The 16,194-nt window shown below is 39.7% G+C and overlaps 2 protein-coding genes across 2 annotated transcripts; one reads left to right on the forward strand and one right to left on the reverse strand.

Moving 5' to 3' along the window:
• The first annotated feature begins 577 nt into the window (after positions 1-577).
• Positions 578-12,019, forward strand: dhx57 (DEAH (Asp-Glu-Ala-Asp/His) box polypeptide 57). The gene is made up of 23 exons (XM_043255631.1): positions 578-678; positions 1,115-1,554; positions 2,181-2,396; positions 3,445-4,331; positions 4,446-4,663; positions 5,125-5,246; positions 5,341-5,539; positions 5,674-5,798; positions 5,875-6,008; positions 6,111-6,165; positions 6,257-6,471; positions 6,674-6,790; positions 6,886-6,982; positions 7,072-7,245; positions 7,327-7,527; positions 8,397-8,673; positions 8,745-8,840; positions 9,823-9,906; positions 9,999-10,136; positions 10,677-10,751; positions 10,823-10,957; positions 11,042-11,242; positions 11,316-12,019. Exons 2-23 carry the CDS (start codon positions 1,142-1,144, stop codon positions 11,457-11,459), a joined length of 4,323 nt encoding a protein of 1,440 aa, XP_043111566.1. The 5' UTR covers positions 578-678; positions 1,115-1,141; the 3' UTR covers positions 11,460-12,019.
• Positions 12,020-12,153: 134 nt separating this feature from the next.
• galm (galactose mutarotase) lies at positions 12,154-16,038 on the reverse strand. The gene is made up of 7 exons (XM_043255642.1): positions 15,796-16,038; positions 14,264-14,418; positions 13,947-14,153; positions 13,403-13,484; positions 13,017-13,167; positions 12,761-12,935; positions 12,154-12,313 (listed from the first exon to the last, which is right to left on the reverse strand). Exons 1-7 carry the CDS (start codon positions 15,962-15,964, stop codon positions 12,236-12,238), a joined length of 1,017 nt encoding a protein of 338 aa, XP_043111577.1. The 5' UTR covers positions 15,965-16,038; the 3' UTR covers positions 12,154-12,235.
• Between the last annotated feature and the right edge of the window lie 156 nt (positions 16,039-16,194).

Consider the following 16,194-nt stretch of genomic DNA (forward strand, 5'->3'; position numbering starts at 1 on the left):
TCGCTTTTTAACATGTGTGATACTCAGAAACAGCTCAGAGAACAAAACACCCAGAATACTCAGAAAGGACTAATGACTTGCTGGACCCAAAAGGGTTCATTTTGTGAACTCGGCAACCTGTGTGAGAGTCTGTTCTAAGCTGTCTATCTAGTGTAATTGGACCGTTTCAAATAGTGCACTCAGATGGAGCAGGCTGTGTTTGCCAGCATTAGGACATGGAAAACCAGCTTAAACAAGATTCTTAATTCCCTGTTCTCATTTGTTATGAGGTTTAATTATTTTATAGACCACTGAGCCTGTTTATTGGTGTTTTATTGTTTTTGCGCTGATGGCCTTTTAGAAACCTGACTTGTGATACAGCTTGAAGCTATATATATATATATATATATATATATATATATATATATATATATATATATATATATATATATATATATATATATATATATATATATATATTTTGTGATATATAATAAAATAAAATCATTAAATATAATAAAACCCCAAACTGTTCGCCAGATCTTACGCTTTTATTTTGTTCCACGCCAGACTTTTATTTTGAAAAATGCATCATGTTTCCTGTTGCCGCTTGCAATCTACTGATACAAAAGTAGCTGTAACTGTACAGCAAGAGATTCATGAAACTTCACATTGACTTCAGTATCGGCCGGATGATAGGTATGATTTGTGAGCTGTTTTTCTTAATTCTCTTAATTATCTGTACTTACAGCATATACTATACTTATGTATGTAAAACACGCTCTACCTCATGTCTGGTTGCTGTTTCTATATTTAAATGGTTGATTTATGCTTATAGCTCTTACAAATACAATGCCAGACATTAAATATAAATGAGCACATACATACATACATACATACATATATATATATATATATATATATATATATATATATATATATATATATATATATATATATATATATACACATATATGTATGTATGTATGTATATATGTGTGTGTGTGTGTGTGTGTGTGTGTGTATGTATGTGATATCAGTTATATCAGTAATATATATGAAATGATTATATTAGCTTGATGCAATTATGATTTTCAGGACAAGTGTTTTAACACACATATGCTTTAACTGAAAGGAAATGCACTAAAAGAGAGCTGACCTAATGAGTGGAAAGAGGAGAAGCAAACCCAATCGGGGTGGAGGACGGTTCAATAAACCCAGAGGAGGAGGTGGAGGAGGAGGAGGTGGAGGTGGGGGTGGTGGAGGAAACAAGAAAGCAGCTAGTGGATGTTGGGATGATGGAGATGATTTCAGCCTGGATTTGGGTCCCAGTCGGTCATTCAAGCCTCCTTCATCTAGAGGTTCAAGAGGCGTCCGTGGGGCTCGTGGAGGAACCGGCAGAGGAAGATCTCAGGCGCCGGCCAGGAGACATGATGAGGAGGAGAAGAGATCCAGGTTCAGACCCGAGCAAGTGCAGCTGCCCCTGCAGAAGATACACATGACGTCGGAGAACAAGCTGCAGGTCAAAGAACTGCTGCGGGAACTTCAGAGCCAGGACTTTCAGACTCCAAACAGGTGAACTCATGTTCAAAACAAATTATGTTCAAATCAAATCCTCCATAGACAGCAGGGATCCAAACAAGGTCAAGGTCCCAAAACATGCTAAGGACATTGTTAAAATAGTCCCTGTGACGTCAGTTGTTCAACCACAGCGACAAGAATACTTTTGTGTGCAAAGAAAACATAAATAAACAACGTTATTCACCCTTTTGTCTCCTCCTTGTCACTTGAAGCAGGAAAGACACAGAACAGCATACGTTGTTTACTTATGGGATACTTTCCAAAATGGTGCTATTGTGTGATGCAGAGGAGACGAATTGTTGAATAAAGTCGTTGTTTTTGTTTTCTTTGCGCACAAGAAGCTTTCTCGTAGCTTCGTAAAATAAAGGTTCATGTCACGTGGGTTATTTTTACAACGTCCTTGCTTCGTTTTCGGAACCTTGATCTTGTAAGGATCCTTGCTGTCTATGGGAGGGTCAGAGAACTTTCAGAATCGATTGTTCAAAAATATCTTGCCTTGTGTTCTGAAGATGAACAAGGTCTTGAGAGTGTGAGGTTAATGACAGAATGTTTGGTTTAACCCCTGTGTTGCACTCTCACTGTGTTTGTTCAGTGTTTAAGAATGTATTTTTGTCATGTAGTGGCTCTGACTATGAAGGTGGTGAAGAGGAGGAGGGGGAGGATGGGGAAGAGGAGTATGATGAGCTGGACCATCGTGAGGAAGGTCAGTTCTGGCAAACCCACGATGATGGAGTGGAATGTGCCGAGAGTGATGACTGGATGGACGACTCTGTTGAGGAGAAGCACGTGAAGCCAGAGCCGGTGATCTCTCTGTTTGCTCTGGGCACACTTTGCAGGTACGCTTTGACTAAAGCAGGCATCATTGCTTATCTTTCAAGATTTTGGTGGTGATGGTACACTGTTAAAAATATGTTCAGTTTACAAGAGAAATACAAGAGATGTGGTTGCCAGAGATGCACCAAAAATACAGTGACATATTACAGTGAAATATTATAGGATGTCATATCAGTGTCATAACTTTATATTTCATGTTAATAAATCATTCTAATGAACAACATCCTAAACTTTTTAAATGAAATCTAATCATATGTGACCCTGGACCACAAAACCATTACAGAGATTTATACATTGGCTGAGATCAAATCTGAGGGTGCAAAAATCTAAATTCATGCTAAGGTCATAGCAATACATATTACTTATCAAAAATTAATATATATATATATATATATATATATATATATATATATATATATATATATATATATATATATATATATATATTTACTTACTTACTAGGAAACTTACAAAAAAAAAAAAAAAAAAAAAATATATATATATATATATATATATATATATATATATATATATATATATATATATATATATATATATATATATATGATATATATATCCTAATGATGAAAAACAACATATTTTTGGCTATTGCTACAAATAACTCTATGTTTGTAATATATGTATGTATCTATGTAATAACTGCAAAAAATTAAATCAGAGAAAATATGACAAACATGGTGCAATGTTCATTACAGATAGCAAAAGTGATTAGAAAAATTATTATTTCATATATAAAAAATAATGTTAATGTTGTGTAACAACTTTTGTGAGGGTGCTTTTACTTTTGTTCACTGTAGGTTTTTTAATAACCATATTTTAACCTATAAAAATTTTATACTGTAGCATTTTTACTTCTTTCTGTAAAAAAAAATCCAAAATCTTCACAGTGCATTATAGCATAATATGCGCAGGTTTATTCTTGGATGGTAGATGGGGTTAATTTTTATTTATCAAACTACAATAGTACTGAATCTATTTGATCACTCATTATAACGTAGAAGTAGCTCATTATTTCCCATTGTGTTGCAGGTATGGTTTTGATCGTGAGCGTTGTCGACAAGCTTTGGAGGCTGGAGAAGAAAGAGGACGTGGTGAGGTTGGGGCGACATTAGAGCTCCTCCTATCCCAGATGTTCACAGAACGTTTTGGCTCCAGCTCCCTCGGCCCTCAAACATCGGACCTCCCTTCTCAGGAGGAATGTGTAGCTTTGCGACAGGAAGAGGCCTTGGCTTTGACCGCAATCTACGGCGATCGCTTCTGCGAGCGCATCAGCAGTCGCGTTTGGGCCATCCAGCTGGATTTGCTGTGGCTGGATGAAAAGCGGTACAAAACACCAGACTCTGCGAATGGCAAAAAGCAGTCGGGGTCCAATCAGATTTGTAAGTTTTACCTGAAGGGGGCAGGTTGTAGGTATGGAAACCGCTGCAGGTTCAAGCACCAGACTCCTGAATCGAGCTCTACCAGAGAATTTTGTAAGGCGAGTCAACCAGGGTTCAGCAGCACAGAAGCTCCCGTTTATCAGCTGGAGGTTCGTTTCCAACCAGGTAGTTTATATCCTTTTCAAGCTCCGTTCGTGGCCTTCAGCAGCACTGATGAATCGCTCTCAGGCGCGGGACGCCTCAGTGTCACAGAGCACCTGTTCGGTCAGGCACTCAGTGCTGCGCAGAAAGGAGAGCCGGTGGTCTTCACCCTCATTTCCTGTCTGGAGGAGGATGGACCTGCCAGAGAGCTGATGTCAGCTGCCCATCACAAATACAGTGTTCCTCCCCCTGTTCTGGCTCCGCCCACCATCACCCAGGTCAGGAATCGGAGCAGTAGGAGCACTGTAGAAAACAACATTACGACCAATACAGCAGTTAGAAATCAATCAACCAGCACCACCGAGAGCAGAAACCACAGAGTGAGACCGAAGGAAGGTGAGGGATTGGATATTGAACAACAAAACTGTATTTCAATGAATATTTCGCCCAGAAGGTACAAATTGAAATATATATTGCAAATAGCATTGTAATATATTTGTGTTCAATCAGATGCGTCATACCTAAGACAGGACATTGATGGTGAGCAAGAAGATGGTGGTGGTGATGATGATGATGATGATGCTGATGATGAAGGTGAAGAGCAATGCATCCCAGTGGAAAACGAGAGCTATGTTAACTTGAGGAAGAGGATGGTGAAGGTCGAGATCAAAACTGAGCAAATACTGCAAGAGAACAAGAAGCTCTGCAGAGAGTTCAAGAAGAAACAGGTAACACATCTGTTGCAGGCTCCTGTTAGCTTGATGATGGCAGTGGCGATGCATTTTTGTAGGCCAACCTGTAAGTGAGCATCACCCTGCTTCTCTCAAGAAAAAGACAATTGGAGTTTCATACAGGCTTTTGAAATAATTGCAGAAAATAAGCAATGTGACCAACAAAAGTTTAGAATTCAAACACAAGACAATCTTCAGAAATGAACAGACCTTTGGAGTTCAATTATAAGTGGACTACATCAAGGTTACATGACTTAAACGTTAACTTCACATAAGTTCCCCCTTGTCTTGTGACCAAACCTTTTGAATCAGTTTGAAGCTGACAGCACCGTTTCACTTCTATGAAAGAGAGAAGTTGGAGTATTGTTCAAATGTTCACTTTTTGTGTTACACAGAAAAAGCTTAGAGAGCATAGAAATCGATTTTTGTTTTAGTTTGCTTTGTGTTCTCTCTGTCAGTTGTCGAGACGCTATTCATCGATGCAGGAGCAGAGGCAGAAGCTGCCTGCGTGGCAGGAAAGAGAGGCCATACTGGAGAGTTTGGATAAGAACCAGGTTCTGGTCATCAGCGGGATGACTGGGTAAGACCTGCAGCATTTCTATTTCAACCAGTTTTTTTTAGGTTAAATTTGATGAAGTTGACATCTATTCACATCTGAATTGATGCAACCTCAGGTGCGGCAAAACCACTCAGATTCCTCAGTTTATCCTGGATCATTTCCTCCAGACTGGACGGTCGGATAGAGTGGCTAACATTATTTGCACTCAGCCGCGGCGCATCTCCGCCATCGCTGTGGCGTCCCGAGTGGCCCAGGAACGAGCAGAGGCCTTGGGTCACTCCACAGGCTACCAGATCCGTCTGGAGACCGTCAGGGTAACAGTTTTTGTCATCATTTGATTAGCATTTGTTGAATTACTGCTACAGTAATCAATAGAAAATTTAATACATCCTTGTCAAAAAATAAATAAAAAAAGTATTAATGTCTGTGTATACTTCCTTGTATCTAGTCTCCCAGCACCAGGCTGATGTTCTGCACCACCGGCGTCCTCTTGCGCAGGTTAGAGGGTGACTCTGAGCTCAGTGGCATCACTCATGTGATCGTGGATGAGGTTCATGAACGGACAGAAGAGAGGTTTGTGGAAAGCACACGTGCACATGAAAACACGGTCTTATACGAGTCTGATGATCATGTGATTCTTGTCTCACAGTGACTTCCTGTTACTGGTTCTGAAGGATCTGATTGTAAAAAGGATGGATCTGAAAATAATTATGATGAGTGCTACTCTAAATGCTGAACTCTTCTCACAGTACTTCAACAACTGCCCTAGCATCCATATACCAGGTACTATATACCATACGAATGGATTACTCTTAGAGCACCTTTAAAGATCTAAAAACTTTATATTTTAATCCATTGCACGTTTTTGGTTTTCCCTGTCTGAAGGACGAACATTTCCAGTGGAGCAGTTCTTCCTTGAAGACGCAATTGCTAAGTCTAGGTATTCACATAAAATACATATAGCTTCATCTATGATTGTTATATATTGTTCACACAAAAAACACATTTGGTTTTTACCTTTGGCTTTGAAGGTATGTAATTGAAGATGGTAGTCCATATCGGCGCTCCACAAAGCAGAATCGTCCCTCTGGTCCGGGTGGCTCAGCGGGGAAGGGACGGGCTCCTGTTGAGGATTTTGATGATGATGGTAGTTGGTCCTTTACGTCTTTCATGAAAAAGGATTCGGTAAAAGACTCCATCCCCGATCAGCAGCTCAGCCAACAGGATCTTACCATCCGATATTCCAGTAAAAACACTTGAATTCTCTCATTTTAGCATGTTTTATTGATTACCTTTTTTTGCAGGCATGCTTTATTATACTTTTTCTGTATTCGTGCTCATTTCCGTCTTTAGTGGTTGTACAAAGTACGATCTGCTTATTGAATAATCTCTGTATGATTTGACAAAACACCCTGAGCTGTGTACATCTATGTGCATCTTTTGTCAAGATCACTCAAAGTCCGTAGTGAAAACACTGGCTGCTATGGATCTTGATAAAATCAACATGGACCTGGTGGAGAGTCTGTTGGAGTGGATTGTTGATGGAGAGCACAGTTTCCCACCAGGTAAAGAGCTAACTTATAAACCCCTGCAAAAGACGCCTTAGAAACGTTAAAAGAACTTGATTGATTGGCTGTTGTTCTTTTTGGTGAATGTGCAGGTGCTGTTTTGGTCTTCCTACCAGGACTTGCTGAAATAAAGCAATTATATGAGCAGCTGCAGTCTAACAGGATGTTCAATAACAGAAGAACAAACAGGTAGATTGTATATTTCCAGCTAAAAATCGGATTTGCATGTAAAAAGAGGATGATATATATATTTATGATTGTGTGTAATATTTGTTTAGGTGTGTAGTGTATCCTCTACACTCGTCCCTGTCCAATGAGGAGCAGCAGGCGGTCTTTACCCGCCCTGCTGAGGGTGTGACCAAAATCATCATCTCCACCAACATCGCTGAAACGTCCGTCACTATTGACGATGTGGTGTATGTCGTAGACTCTGGCCGGATGAAGGAGAAGAGGTTTGAGATTGTTTTTAATTTTCATTGGTTAATATCCTTTGCGCTTTGATTCATTATCACGTGTTTGTGTGCGTGTATTAGGTACGATGCCAGTCGCAGTATGGAGAGTCTGGAGGACGTGTGGGTGTCTCGTGCAAACGCACTTCAGAGAAAAGGCCGTGCCGGTCGTGTGGCATCAGGCGTCTGCTTCCATCTGTTTACGAGCCATCGCTTCACGCACCACCTGAGCCAGCAGCAGCTGCCTGAGATCCAGAGAGTTCCCCTGGAGCAGCTCTGTCTAAGGTATACCACCTTAAAACAACTCGAAATAAAGGAGTAGTTCACCACAAAAGTTTTCTTTGCGGAAAAAGTACTAAAATGCACCCTAGGATGTCAGCGAGTTTGTTTCTTCATCAGAACAGATTTGTAGAAATGTATCATTACGTCACTTGGTCGCTAATGGATCCTCTGCAGCGAATGGGTGCCGTCAGAATGAGAGCTCAACCAGATGATTAAAAACATCACAAGTAGTCCACACCACTGCAGTCCATCAGTTCATGTCTTGTGATGTGAAAGGCTGTGTTTGAAAGAAACTTAATTCATCATTAAATCTATTTAACTGAAAAATATCACCTCTTCCCAAAATCTGTAATCCATAATAACACTTCCTCTGGTGACAAAGTCCATCAACTGTTATATCCAAATCCACCAAAATATTTGTTTGAGAATGTTTTCGCTTTTAAAAGTGCTTGATCGGTGTATATTGCTTTCCTGATTTGGACGAGACAATGTTTTTACTGGAGAAAGTAGTATTATGGACAGTGGGCTTGTCTTTTAGCCAAAGTGTGAATGTAAAAAACATTTGATGGATTTGATTCTTACAAACATGCAGCTTTTCACTTCACAAGACTGATGGACTGGAGTGGTGTGGATTACTCATGGATTAATGGGATTGATTTTCTTTTTTCTTTTTTTTGAGCTCATTCTGATGGCACCCATTCACTTCATTGTTCAGCAAGTGATGTAACGCTATATTTCCCATGAAGAAGCAAAGTCATCTACTCCTTGGAATTCTTTTTGGCACATTTTAATTGGTGTGAACTATTCTTTCAACACAAACAAACCTCATGGTATTTGTTTAGATCATGACCATTTCTGTTCTTCTCTCCCAGGGTTAAGGTGTTGGAGGTGTTTGCGGAGCGTTCTCTGGAGTCCGTTTTCTCTCAGCTTATTGAGCCGCCCGTAGAGGGCAGTCTGGAGGCCGCTAAACAGCGCCTGTGTGCCCTGGGCGCCCTGACGGACGAGGAGTCTCTGACTCCGCTGGGCTGGCATTTGGCCTGTCTGCCTGTGGACGTCCGCATCGGTAAACTAATGCTGCTGGGAGCCATCTTCCGCTGCCTGGACCCTGCCCTCACCATAGCCGCCAGCCTGGCCTTCAAGAGTCCATTCGTAAGTCCCCAGACACACGTGGAAGATATTACTCCAGTACTATGTTACCTGAGATCCTGCCCTACTCGCAGGTGTCTCCCTGGGATAAACGAGAGGAAGCTAATGAGAAGAAGCTGGGGTTCTCTCTGGCAAACAGCGACCATCTGGCCTTGATGCAGGCGTACAGGGTCAGTATTATGACCACAATTCATAACAGTATACACATCCTTCACCACTTGCTGCTTCATTTTGTTCAAATTTGTTGAATAATTTATGATTTGAGATTTTGTGTATTTTATAAGAACCTTTTTTTATTATTATTATTATTATTATGTAGATTCTTAAATATCAGAAATATGGCCTATGTGAAAATCAACAGCCTGCTATTTTTAAAAAATCCATAGCAATAGATAAATAAAATTTTGTAAATAAGAACATTTTTGCAGGAACAGTTAATTTTTCGATTTTAAAATATACATAAAAAACAAACGCTTTCTACAACTATTTGCAATTATGAGGATAAGAATGTTTCTTGAGCAGCAAATCTGCATATTACAACGATTTCTGAAGTATTGTGTGGCATGACAATATTTTAATTTGTAATATTAAAATATTACTGTTTTTACAGCATCTTTTTAATCGAATAAGGCAAATGGTGAGCCTAAGAGTCTTATTTCAAATACATTAAAAACATGAAATATCACTGACCTGAATTTCTAAATAGATTTGTAATATTTAATGGTCTTCTATAGCTTAGTATAGTTTATTATAGTTTAGTATAGTACTATAGTTTTTTTTTTTAAATATTGATGGTAAATTAATAATGCAGTTTAATAATAATAATTAATAGGATAAATTGCTTTATTCAAATTAAGTCATTTTACATTATACTAATTTAATATGTGGAAATACTGAAATATTTATATCTTCCATCGACAATGCAATCAGGAAATGTTTTTTTGTTAATTAGATTTCCATGATCAGTCATAAAAAAAATCTCATCACATCAGCCAAAAGTTATTCAATTTATAAAATATTATGTATTTCTGATAATAACTCATTAACCTTGTTCATTATTGGGTGTGTGCTCTTTCATAATTCAAGTTCATGTGCACAAAATGTGTTAAGAGTCATAATGAGTAATTAAGCACTGAAGTGTGTTTTGTTTAGGCTTGGTGTAACGCAGCACAGAGTGGATTTAAGGCTGGTTATCAGTACTGCAGGGAGAACTTCCTCTCGATCCGGGGCTTACAGGTGAGACTGGACTCCGATTGGCTGAGAGTAGATATTAATCGTTCAGGCATACCGTATTCTTGTGTAACACTTCTCTATGTGTGTTCTCTCAGGAGATAGCATGTCTTAAAAGGCAGTTTGCAGAGCTTCTCTCTGACATTGGCTTTGTGAAGGATGGACTGAAGGCCAGGGTCATTGAAAAAATGAGCTCAAAAGGAAGTGATGGGGTACTGGAGGCCACAGGCTATGAGGTAACAATGATTCCTGAGTGCTGGGGGAAAAAAGCTACAGAACTGAAAGAAATTCAAGTTTATATACTTAAGATCATAGAAATGTGAAAAGGTCATCTTGTTATCGGCTGATTTAAAGGGAGATTCACTCAAAAATGAAAATTATGTCCTTGTGCACATCCTCAAGTTTCAAACCTGAGTTTTTCAAATGCAAAAAAAAAAAATACATATTTTGAAATGTTGGTAACCAAACAGCTGACTGCAGCCATTATGAAATAAATGCTACAGTAGTCAATATATATTGTCATTATTTTTATATATATATATATATATATATATATATATATGCTACATTAAGCTGAGACTTGTTATAGCGCTTGCATATCATTGCTCTTTTGTTGATTTTGATTGCTTCCATTGTCCTTATTTTGGATTAAAGCATCTGCTAAATGACTAAATGCCAATAGCTCAGTGGTGAGTTTAAGCATGTGTTGTTTTAGACTCTTGGGTGAAACCAATACAAGATGTACAAGCGTTCTTTTGTTTTTCTGCCCCTCACAGGCCAACCTGAACTCTGATAACACAAAGCTGATGTCAGCCATGTTGTGCGCGGCCCTCTACCCTAACGTAGTCCAGGTCAGTTTCTCTAAACTGGTGTGCAATACGTTTCGTGCGAATGTACGTAAAACGCGCCATGTTGTGTTTAGGTGAGATCTCCTCAAGGGAAGTACAAGCTCACTAGCAAAGGAGCTGTGAAGATGCAGCCTAAAGCGGAGGAGCTGCGCTTCATGACCAAGAGCGACGGAGCCGTCCACATACACCCCTCCTCCGTCAACTTCTCTGTAACTGTCTTACATCCTCAAAAAACCATCTATTCATTGCTGAAAAACAGTTTGTGTGTGTTATATAACCTCGACTCTGTGTAGGTGCGACACTACGACAGCCCGTACCTTGTGTACCATGAGAAAGTGAAGACCAGTCGAGTGTTTATCCGTGACTGTAGCATGGTGTGCGTGTATCCCATGGTGCTTTTCGGTGGCGGGAAAGTGAGCGTGGAGCTGCAGCGTGGAGAGTTCATCATCTCTCTGGACGACGGCTGGATCAGATTTGCCGCTGCGTCTCATGAGGTGAAAGACTTGTCCTAGAAGACGATTATTATCACGCTACGGCGGTGTTTGACTTCAGACGGTGTTTGTGTAGGTGGCCGAGCTGGTGAAAGAGCTGCGCTGGGAGCTGGATCAGCTCTTGGAGGAGAAGATCAGAAATCCCAGCATGGATCTGATCGGCTGTCCTCGAGGATCTCGCATCATACACACCATAGTGTCGCTCATCTCCACGCAGTAGCACACGGTCGTCCCAATACACAACACGCGTCTCACGCAGCGGGACGTTCACCCAAAAACGGCCTTATAACATCAGCAGGTGATTTTGTTAAAACTTTGCGGAAGGCACTTGAAACATTTTCGTTTTCTTTTACAGAGTAAATGCCGAAAACGTACTTTGGCTTTGTGTGATTTCACACAAACATTTCCTAAATCCCACAGTCCATATTGGACTGCTTTAATGCAATATTACAGAAACAAGACAGCATGTGCATGAATCTTGAATGTAAGGCATGAGCTATTCGTGAGTGTGAATTGTGACACTGTTTGGAATTACTAACTTCTATCATAATTACTATGAAAAAGTGCTATTTTTGCCAAAGGATGCATTATCAAGTGTATTAAAAAATAAATTAATTAACTGGGTTAAAAATAATGGAATTTCTTATTTTTTTAAATAAACGTTTATTTATATTTGGTGTACGAGTTACCAAATAATTATGTGATTGCATAGCATTTATATATTTTGTGCTAGTCGTTTCATTACATGACCGCATTTTCTTTTGATAACGCTATCCTGGTATTCACCTCAAAAAAAAAAAAAAAAAAAAAACTAATGCTAATTTGAACTTTATGTAGTCATTGTGTTAGTGTAGGATTTATGGTAGGGGGAACAAATACACCTACTAAAATACGAGCAATTTCTAGAAGCGTCGTGGTCTTAAAAGCAGTACATTGTATTGGTTCTGTAGAAAAGATGTTCAGTTGTAAAAGTAAACTTCACATGCTGATGTAATTTCAGAGCACTGAGAATGTGAAGTGTGTTGCGTGCGTGTACGTCTCTCCTGGCTTCAGCAGAGCATCAGGAAAATGAGGCTGAGAAGAAACAAATCTCGCATTAATTCAGAAACATTCACTTTTTCGTAATGCAACAACATCACACACACACACACACACACACACAACACACACACACACACACACATCCGGTCTGTATATGTAAGGTATACTACAGTACAAAAGTTTGGGGGTTGAATGAATTTACATACCAAAGCTCCATTTATTTCATAAAATGAATTTGATCACTTTTTGATGCAAATCTGAATTTTCAGTCTTCATAAATCGCTCTAACATTCTTTACTGCTCAAGAAACACTTAATAGAAACATTAATTCTCTGATTAACAGAAAGTTACTTCTTATGATTGTCTTTACTGTCAGTTTTAACAGAACAGCGGTATTAAAAATAGCTGCCCTTACACTTTTCAACTGTGTACATTTCACTATTCGTTTTGTCTGAATTAACCTGTAATTAATTCATTTACCTGGTTAACGGCGTCTGGCCAGTTTTGGGTCTCTACGCAGAAGGCACTGTGTTTTGAGTAAGCGGCTCCACCCTTTCCTTTCAGCGTCCCATCCAGGAAGTTGGACGTGTAGAACTGAACCCCGGGCTGTGTAGTGCTGACCTCCAGGACACGACCCGTCCCAGGATGCACCACTCTACACAGACCGACACGCGCACATATTAAGGCACATATAATCACGTGGGCTCTATAATCCAATTGAAATAACGCGGGTTACCGAGCACATTTCCGCTCAAGTGGCGGATCGCCTGGTGAACACAGACAGAAGTTGTGATCAAAACCTGGACCGGGCAGCTCTTTCAGTCTGGAGCCCAGAAGGACAGGCTTTCTCAGGTCAAACGGGGTCTTCTCCACAGGTTTCACCTCCCCTGTACATAGTTAAAAACCTCAATTGTGGATTTTTGAACATGATGTTTCATGCAGTGTGTAACACGGCTCTCTCGAAAGAAAGAGTCGATTCATTGAATCATTGAATCGAACCAAAAATATAAACCTTTCATAACCCACAACAGGGCCATTTTAAGAAACCGCACAAAACCATGTTTGACAGTTACTAACAGAGGTTTAAAAGATCTAATTTTCTGAAATAATGTGATGAAATACCTGTGGGGATCATCGTATCATCCACAGGCAAGTACGAGTCTGCTAAGATGGTCACCTCATGGTCGTAGATGTCTGCCGTCCCCTGCAGAAAGCGGGACGTCAAATAAAATGGATTAAGATAGGAATACAGACCTTAACCAAGCAGTGCAAGCCCTATTCGGACCAGACTAGTAATTACCGTAGATGCTCTTGCCGCACACACGTTAGATGTATTTTGATAGCTATGTAAAAAAATAAATAAAGAGCCAGATCACTTAAACTAAGACTGACTTTTGTAATATCACTATCAGGTTACTCACGTTCAATTCTGGACTCAATTACATGGCTTTAACGCAAATAAATTAAAAGATACAACAGTTAGCCACAAGTAGTGAGTAACCACACATTAACATGGTTTTGCCGTACTAGCCATTTAGCTTCGCGATGTTATTTGTGATTATGCTATGTTATCGATCCGAGTGACTAACGTCATACGCAGATGTTAGTCCCGCCCAAAACGGTACGAATCAAAACAGACGGCTTTATAAACTGCTTGTGGCCGTACCTGTCCAGCCAGGTTGAAGTATGAATGGTTGGTGAGGTTGACGGGTGTAGTCCGGTCCGTCTGTGCGTGGTACAGCACACTCAGTGTGTTCTTCTCCAGCCTGTAGGTGACGGAGGCCTTTAGGCTCCCGGGATATCCCTCATCTCCATCTGGACTGCTGTGACTCAGCTTCACTCCGTTATCCACCGCCTCTGCGCTCCACACGGCCTACGACACAAACATCCTTAAAGAAGCCGTGTCTGACTGACGTGATGTGATGTGAAAGCTCGGTTTGGAGAAAAAGATAGAGATAGAGGTGGTTTTTATTTTGAATGTACCTTGTCAAAGCCCTTTAGTCCTCCATGCAGAGCATTGGGTCCATTGTTTATAGCCAGTTTATATTCCTTCTGGTCTAGCACAAATCGGCCCTTGGCAATGCGGTTTGCAACCCGGCCTATCACAGCTCCAAAGTAGCGAGGGTTTGAGAGATAGCCTAGAGTGCAGGGATGCACCGAAATTAAAATTCTTGGCCAAAGCCGAACAAAATTAAACACTGCACCAAAAGCTGAATTTCTTTTGCATTTTTCCTTATATATTTTTCCTTTTTCCCCACCATTGAATAAATTATATAGGCAAAATGTGCTTTTTTTTATTATTTTAAAATATTTTAAGACAATTTTTTTAAATATACTTCACTACACCTACAAAGCACAATTTAACTTTTTAGACCCCTTCTTGAATCAGGCATGTATTTTTTTTTGTACAAATAAATGCTGAGCAGAATATATATATATATATATATATATATATATATATATATATATATATATAACATTAAACGTTATGTGTGAGTGCTATAATACACATATTAATTGAGTTGTTGTAATCATTTTATTATCAGTTTTTTTTTGGCCTTATTTTATTTTTTTAAAATGCATGAAAAGGTTGTAGCAGCTGACGAGACTGAAAGAGAGAGAGAGACAGAGAGAGAGATACTGCTCAGCTGATTACAACTGGCTTTCAACCTTTGACCTCAACAATAAAGGCCCGACTCTCCTGTTCTGTAAATAAATGTCAAGATCCCAAGAGGCTAAATGTTTGCTGAATATTCTTTAATGTCACCTCTCTTTTTGACCGGTGAATTCGCTTGACTTCAGTTGTTCACGAAGACACTTTACTAATATTTGTACTGTTTTTCGGTTGTTTAGTGCATTTTAAACCTTGTCTTATTTTAAATCATTTTAAGTCATCTGTCTGAGAACCACTTGTGTTTATTGTCATCTGTTATGAGAAGTTTGTGACTCAAGTAAACCGTATGCAATCCTCCAGACAGTTCCCTCAATATGCAGGCATTCCACATGTCTTGGATTAATAGCACTATTTCATAAAGGACATAAGCTCTCCTGCTTTCTAAACGTTTTAAAAACAAATTGGTCAACGATAAGTTAGGACTTTTTTTCCAGCAGCATTTCTATTGTAGTTGGCACAGCTGCTGTCTAATATATGATGTATAACATTCATAATCAGATTCTGATGACTATACTGCATTACATATTGCTAAGTGACTTGGACTTTCATTTTAAGGAAAACACTTTAATTAAAATGGACAAAAAAATGTGTAAGACTATGAATTAAATACACTTTTTTGTATTCAGTTTAAAAAAAATTATTCTATTACTTATCTAATTGCCGTTCAAGAAGCGCAACTGAGATATTGACGAATCTGCTGATTCTTACAATTTGGCCAGGAAATCCAGTCAGGTCAAGAGATCGTTTCAGGTGTCTCTAAACAACACAGCAGTCGCAAACACCTGCCATTCAGGTGAGGTGGACTCTTTCCAGCTCTGATTTCACCTGGACTGAAACTTGCCTTCGGCTTCGTCGTATCCTAGCACTACATCCGCGCTCTGCCCGCGTCGGTCGGGGGTCCTGATGGACTGGACCACGCAGCCCAGGGAAAGTATCTCCACGCTCACCGCGCCGGAGCACAGCCTCCAGCTCTCCGCTGCACCCCTCTCCTCTTTACACACCTCTGTCATTCCCAAGCAAGCCACGACACTGCGGCACAAACGACTACACTCTGAGTTAATAAACTACAAAGCTCCGCCCACTGTGTCAGAACCCCTTCTGTCGTGTTCCGAACAAGTAAGTAGAGATCGTTTGTGTTATACTGCCGCCCTCAGGACTGGGGCGGTACTGCGCCTTCACAAGTGCGGCGCCTACATTTAAGCCTACATTTATTAATAATTTTTAAATGTTATCTCAAAAT

The sequence above is a fragment of the Puntigrus tetrazona genome, chromosome 13, assembly GCF_018831695.1.
Source record: "Puntigrus tetrazona isolate hp1 chromosome 13, ASM1883169v1, whole genome shotgun sequence".
NCBI lineage: Eukaryota > Metazoa > Chordata > Actinopteri > Cypriniformes > Cyprinidae > Puntigrus > Puntigrus tetrazona.

Coding starts and splice junctions, on each gene's coding strand:
- dhx57 (XM_043255631.1), top strand. CDS start 1,142: ATGAGTGGAAAGAGGAGAAGCAAACCCAATCGGGGTGGAGGACGGTTC. Junction 6,472..6,673: donor TCTTACCATCCGATATTCCA/GTAAAAACACTT, acceptor TCTTTTGTCAAG/ATCACTCAAAGTCCGTAGTG. Junction 10,958..11,041: donor CCTCCTCCGTCAACTTCTCT/GTAACTGTCTTA, acceptor GACTCTGTGTAG/GTGCGACACTACGACAGCCC.
- galm (XM_043255642.1), bottom strand. CDS start 15,964: ATGACAGAGGTGTGTAAAGAGGAGAGGGGTGCAGCGGAGAGCTGGAGG. Junction 14,154..14,263: donor GACTAAAGGGCTTTGACAAG/GTACATTCAAAA, acceptor TTTGTGTCGTAG/GCCGTGTGGAGCGCAGAGGC. Junction 13,485..13,946: donor ACTTCAACCTGGCTGGACAG/GTACGGCCACAA, acceptor CGCTTTCTGCAG/GGGACGGCAGACATCTACGA.